The 7,002-nt window shown below is 42.0% G+C and overlaps 1 protein-coding gene across 1 annotated transcript in view; it reads right to left on the bottom strand.

Moving 5' to 3' along the window:
• IL20RA (interleukin 20 receptor, alpha) overlaps positions 1 to 7,002 on the bottom strand; it is a 26,384-nt gene that overhangs the window by 2,844 nt on the left and 16,538 nt on the right. The window contains exon 5 of the mRNA XM_006884952.1: positions 1,800 to 1,939. Coding sequence (XP_006885014.1) covers positions 1,800 to 1,939 — 140 coding nt within the window. The remainder of the gene's footprint in view (positions 1 to 1,799; positions 1,940 to 7,002) is intronic.

Here is a 7,002-nt window from a genome sequence, read left to right as displayed (position 1 = left end):
GGAGGTTGGCACAGGACAGGAATGGGGAGGTTGGCACAGGACAGGGATGGGGGGATGGCACAGGACAGGGATGGGGGATGGCACAGGACAGGAATGGGGAGGTTGGCACAGGACAGGAATGGGGGGATGGCACAGGACAGGACAGGGTTCAGAGCTGGTATTCACAGGGTCTGAGTCATACTTGACCTGATGACATGCAACAACAACAACAGCATGCCACAGGAGAAGTGGCAAACACTAAGTGATTCCAAAGAATATGTGGAATTGCTTGATTACTTATAGTTGATTTTGTACCTGCTGATAAGCTGTGGTTACCTGGGTTCCCAGCGTTTTTCTGAGCAGCGGTTGCTGTGGATGTGTTATGTGGAGGAGAATGGATGCTGATGTGAAATGGGAAATGAGTTTAGCAGTAAGGATGGCTGTACTTCCTCCTCCTACACCAATCTAAACACTATAATTAGGCTAAAAAGGGAAATGCATTTGCCAGCTTATGGCAGATAAGAAACTCTCAAGCATGTCAGGCGAGCAGGGCTAAGATGAAGTTTCTTTTGGGGACATGTGGAAGGTGCCTCTTATCCAAGAGAATGCCAATTATGAGCTTGTTAGCATTCTCAGTGTCTACACTACAATATAATTCATTTAACACTGTAAACTGAGACCTTCAACCTCATTCTTTTATGAAACTTTCTGTTTTGGAAGGGTACATCACAGACATTTCTCTTGCAAATTTTTTGCCCAAGAAAGATCTCTCTGTGTAATTAAGAAGCCAACACGTTTCAGTGCAGGCGGAATAACAAGAAAATTGAACAAGGACAAAGGTATGTCTTATGAATCCATGACATACGTCTTAGTCATTCTCTGCAGAATTAATTCTTTTTAAAATATGCTCAGTACTTCAAAACCCTTTAGGTGATGGTGGGGAAGCCTGGGGTTTATCCTTTCTTCTTTCTTTTATTTCCTTGTGGTCCCTGAATTATGTGTTTGCATTCCTTGTCTTTATTTACAGTTCAATATCCTACTCTCCTTTTGAAGATCCTTGTTAGATGTCCCTTTTATAATAGCTTCTGCAATCTCTTAACCGGTTTTCGTAATTCTAGTCTTATTAACTCTAAAGATATCCTAGCTGTTACCCCTTTGGACCTAAAACACAATGATGCTCTCAACTTAAAATCCTATAGGAATATTTTCTTGGCAGCAGAAGCAAGCAAGGTCCTTAGAATAAGGCCTGGCCCGCCTATTTCCTGACCGTAGCTCTGCCTCTCTAATCTCATCTTCTGGAGTCCCTCAGTGCTCATCAATATGACGTGATTTCTTTTCATCTACATCATACCTTTTCATTTTCACTCCCTTCTGCCCCTGCTGTTTCTCTTGTGAGAAATTATGTGTCCTGCCTCTTACTTTTTCTTAGTAAGCCTGACATGAGAGCGTCCATTGATTCCTTCACACCCCACAATGCTAGTGCATGGTTCCATGTAAACCCTTAATATTGTGTGAAGTGACATCTAGACTCGATCCTTTAGAAGAGCAGGGATAATGACTTAATTCATTCCAGAACCTAGAAAAACCTGGGTATTTAACAGACAATCTTGGCCATAGCTAAAGGACCATTATCTTTGATTATGTTAATTAGCTAATCCAGAGCAGAAAGTGGCCTTTTTTAAAAAAAAAAAAAGCATCAACTATTTAACTTTATATTCACAATATTCTCAAATGGAACTGCATCCGTTGTGCAATTTCCTTCTATGTCCTCCTGCAGATAAATTATTATAATAATGATTCATGTTATACCAAGCACTTACCAAATTTTTTGGGTGTTTCTCTTTGCCAACATGGATATATTTATACATGGAGTAGCCCATTGCAGCAAAAATAAACATGGCCACAGATACAGGCAATACATAGTAGAAAATGATTTTAATCTTCAATGCTGACGCCTGGTCTGTTAAAAAAAAAAAAAGGAATGCTTGTGATTGCCAATGACAAGACCCTTGTGTCGATAATTCCTCTTTGGATATTCAGTGTTCTAACCTATATGAGGTGCTCAAGCAGTATATTCTAAATGGGCCAAAAGTCCTTAGCTTGACTCTAGACCACCTTAAACAATAATCTGGACTCACCACAAGTGTTCACAAGAAAACATACCTTCATAGTCTGAGTGGGTAGATATCCCAAGCTTTTTTTTCTGACGATGAGGTTAGTACTGGTTCTCATAATGAAGTACGTCTAATATTCAGCCAACTCACTTAAAACAACAAAACCTTCCTACTCCATCCTTCTATGCCACTCATCTGTCTCAATCTCTCTCTCATAGCAGAGGACAAGAATATGTGAGACCACCTTTTAAAAAGGTTCCTTACTTGAATAACAGCATTGTTTTCAAACCTGTTGGCTAGATCTTCTGATAAGCTCAGAAAACTGGAGGTTGGCATGTGTGGATGTAGTGGGTGACTGGCAATGGGAACAACCACAACTTCCTCGTAGGTCCTGTGTGTCATGAGAGTCCACAGAAGAATGGAAAGGTCCAGGGGATAGCGTTAAGACAAGCAATGCAAAGTACATGTCCAAAACACGATGTACATGAATACTTATATGTAAACCAATAAAAAAATTTAAGAAGACAAAAAAAAAACAACATAAACAACACAGACATGTTTGAAGGATATTTACGTAGCTGAAATATCTTGTTGTCACCAAATGAGAGAACAACCAGCCCTTCAGCTCAGCAGTTCTTATCCATAGCATAGGCAGAAGAGAGAAAGTCATCACTGGCTTCTTGATCAAGTCCATACCACCTTGTCACTCAGCAGATCACATGGCAAGCAAGCTAACATCAGATTCACTGTTCTCCACATAGAGACTCATTGCTGAGATTGTGGGAATTGTCTTTATTAAACTGATGCTTGTAGTAGTTGTTGTAACACACTGTAGAGCTGGACCCAACCCATAGCTGACCTTCCCTTGGGTTTTCAGAGGCAATTTAACAACACAAGAGGAGATTGCACATCCTTCTCCTGCTGGTAGTCTCGAACCACATGCCTTCGTGATTACAGGACAGCATCTTGCCACTAGGCCACCAGAGCTCCCTTGTTAGTAATAGTTTAGTATTAATCAACAACCCTGGTATGTAAATAAGAGAATATAAAGATAATATGCAAATAAGAATTTGAAAACTTTTCAATCCTTAATGTTAAATATAATTAATTTGCTATATCCACTGGGCTGATTGGCAGGATTGTGATGGATGGTGAAGAGGTTGAGATTGTTAACAGCTTTAGTTTGCTTGGCTCCACAGTCAACACTTTTGGCTCCTGCAACTACAAAAAATTAAAAGACATATTGTGATGGGAAAGTCTGCTGTTAGGGACCTCTCCAGAGTACTGAAGAGCAATGGTGTCACTCTGAAGACTAAGGTGTACCTGATACAGGCCTTGGTCTTTGCCATTGCTATGCATCAGAGAGCTGGACAATGACTGGGGATGATAGAAGGAGAATTGATGCCTTTGTGCTGTGGTGCTGGAGGAGTATTGGATATACACCGTAGACTGCAAATAAAACAGGTTCATCCTAGAGAGGGTGAAACCAGGCTGCTCCTTGGAGGCAAGGATTCTGAGGCTTTGTCTGACATACTTTGGACATGTTGTAAGAAGGGACCATTCCTTGGAGAGGGATGCCATGCTTGGAAGTGTGGAGGGACAGTATAGGAGAGGAAGCCCCTCTCTGAGGTAGATTGATTCTGTGACTAGAGTAATGGAGTGAGTGTGTTGGAGACAGTGAGATTGGCACAGGACAGAGGAGGGTTTAGGGTTGTTGGACACAGGGTCACTATGAGTCGCAGGTGACTTGATGGCATATAACAACAACAATATATTTGGTAAATATCATTTTGAATTTAAAAAATATAAAAAATGTATATTGTAAAAAAAAAAAAAGTTAGGCAACTCAGTTTTATCACTGACCAGCTCATCATGATAAACTTGCTGTAAGTGCCTGTGTTGGACTGGATGGTAAATAAAACAGTAGCTTTACCATGAACGACAGGAATCCTAGGGTATTCTTGACACACCAGTGAAATCAGCAAGGGAGTAAACTACACTGACATTTAATTCCTTTGAAGTGCAAGCCCCAGTAAAAGCAAGGAAGCCAGTAAAGGATTAAAGACTGGGGGCAGCTGTGTCATGGAAGAGGACAGCAGACAGTAGTGGCTGGTGCGAAGAACCTAAGTCTGGAACTTCAACTCTGCAACCCTCAACAATTCCTGAGGAGTATATTCAATGGCACGACTCAGTGCTACCAGTGTCCAAGTTCCACTTATCTCAATTTAGCATGCGACCCAGACTCTTCAAACCAGCCCTGACAAGAGCTTGTTACAAAGAGCCGTGACAACAATGATTGATGCCATCTAGTGGACGAGAGCACATATTCGTTACAGGAAATCTTGTATATCCATTGGAAAAGATCCAGAGCCGACCGTCCAGTGGGCCCCAGGACCGACCATCCAATGAGCCCCAGAGCCGACCATCCAGGGAGTGGCAGTACTCTTCACAGAAGGAGACTGATCATCTTTTCCCCATGGAGCAGCTAGTGGATTTGAACTGCGTGCCTTTGGATTGGCAGTACAACTCCTTCTAGTAAGCCACAGAACTTCTTAAAAACATCATAATGTAGCTGAAGGTTTGGGGGTCTATGGAAAGTAGATGTATTTTTCAAAGCACAGCCCTAAAAGAAGCAATGCTGATGATGAAAAGGTGTAGGGCCTCCTCTCAGTGTTATAAAAGGTATTTCACATGGCCCAAGAGCTGAAATATCTAGGGAAAGGGCCAAATTAGATATGATGCCCAGTTATTTTTGTTCCCTTGCTAGCCTGGTGAGAAAGCCAGCTGCGGCTGCTGATTGGGAAGTATTTAATTTAAACTGCATTTCATTTCTGTCAAGAAGCCTTGGCATCACAGCAGTTAAAGTACTTGGCTATAAACCAAATGGTCAGTGGTTTGAACCTACCAGCTGTCTCCCAGGAGGAAGATGTGACAATCTGCTTCTGTAAAGATTTATAGCTGTGGAAACCCTATCGGGCAGTTCTGCTCTGTCCTAAAGAGTCTGTGAGTTAGAATTGATTTGATGGCAATGGGTTTAGTTTGGTTTTTCATTGTGCCAATTGCTTAAATGATTTCAACTGGAAATTTAGTCCTACTATTTGGCTATTGCCCAAGCTGTTAGTATTCAAGGAACTCTTCCAAAAACAAAAATGTTGTCTTCAATGTGCTCTGTTTGGCCTGTAGCTTGTTTGTAATTTTTGTCATATTTGACATATGGTCCTTGTTGCTATGTGCTGTCAAGCTGAAAGTGACTCATAGCTGACCCTCCAAGCGGGGTTTTAGAGGCTGTAAATCACACAGGAGGAAACTGTTCATCTTTCTCCCACAGAGTACCTGGTAGATTTGAACTGCCTACCTTTGGACTGGCAGCACAACTCCTTATCGTTATGTCATTAGCACTCCTTTGACATAGGTTTGTTGCTATGTGCTGTTGAGTTGGAACTGACCATAGCTAACCCTCCAGGGGGTTTTCAGAAGCACTAAATCACACCAGAGGAGACTGTCTATGTTTCTCCAGTGGAGAAGCTGATGGAATCAAACTGCCTTTAGAATTTCAGCACAGCTTCTTACCACTAGGCCACCTGGGCTCCCTTGACAAACAGTAGAAGACCTGAAATTTCAAAGGAAATGGTAGGACAAGGGGTGTCATGACTAGAATTATGCCTCCTAAAATGTATGAAGTAAACCGTAAGTTCCAGACTTGTGTTTATAATCAATTAGGAATGTGTTTCCCTTATTGTATTAGAAAGCCATATAAATGAAGGATACATTTTAGTTCAACCACCCTTAAGGTATAAAAAAGGATAGATTAGGGCATGGGGTAAGCGAGATACGGGGGCAGACAGGCACCCTATCACGGGGATATCACCAAAGCATAGGCAGAAGAGACAACGAACTTTTAGAAGGGTCAGCAGAAGAGAAAAAGACTTCTCTTAGAGCTGGAGGCCTGAATTCAGACCTCAGGTTCCTAATCCAGGAGAAAATACATTTCTCTGTGTTACAGGCTCTCATTCATGGCATGTCTACTATCATAGCACTAGATAAGGAGGGCTCAGACAGAGCTTGGAAGACAAGACTTTTCCCTTTACAGGTGCGGTCACTAAATCCTCTTGCCATTCTCTGGGATAGTTTCACCTTGAGATGAGGGAGTAGGATGGGAAGGGAAAGTGCAGGGACATCCTGTTCATACCCAGACAATGATGCAAACTAAATCTAGGGCTCAGTCATCACTCACTGAAATCAAGTCATTGGATTTATTTTCAAGTCTCAGGTTTTGTATTTAAGTTCCTCTTATCTTAGGGAAGAAAATTATTAAACTAATGTCATGCTCACCACACTATATCTCCTAATAGGAAGAAACAGCCATATCTTCAGCTATTGTTCTCCCTGGCAGCCAAGTTCAAGTGAAGCAAGAGAGAAACAAATAAAAGGAGAGGGAAGCCGTTTTAAGTGGGAATAATATAGGACTCGCTGATCCAGATGCTCATACAGCCATCAGGGGTATCTGCAAAAGACTGGTGGCTTCTCTAACCTGTACTCGAGAAGCGGAGCTCTCGTGGTCTATAGGGCGCTGAGCTGTTATCGTAAAGGTAGTGACTCTCTGCAGCTCAAATCCACCAGTGGCTCTGTAGGAGAAGATGGACAAGTTCCTTCCTTGTGATTTAGAGCCTCTAAAACCTCCTGAAACTCAGCTGTGAGTCAGCTCTGACTTGAGGGCAATGAGTGAACGAGTGAGAGTCTTCCAGAGGAAAGCAAAAGATTTCTGTTCCTCAGTGTTTTAAGCAATAATAGCCTGATGCTCTTGAAGACATGAATTTTTAATTTCTCTCTATCTCTGAGAGAGAGAGAGAGAGAGGGAGAGAGAGAGAGGGGAAAGGAAGGGAAGGGAAGGGAAGGGAAGGGAAGGGAA

The sequence above is a fragment of the Elephantulus edwardii genome, unplaced genomic scaffold (genome assembly GCF_000299155.1).
Source record: "Elephantulus edwardii isolate Elephantulus edwardi_28Jun2011 unplaced genomic scaffold, EleEdw1.0 scaffold00039, whole genome shotgun sequence".
Lineage (NCBI taxonomy): Eukaryota > Metazoa > Chordata > Mammalia > Macroscelidea > Macroscelididae > Elephantulus > Elephantulus edwardii.
Note: the sequence above shows the minus strand (reverse complement) of the source record. Positions and strands in the feature narration are given on the sequence as shown.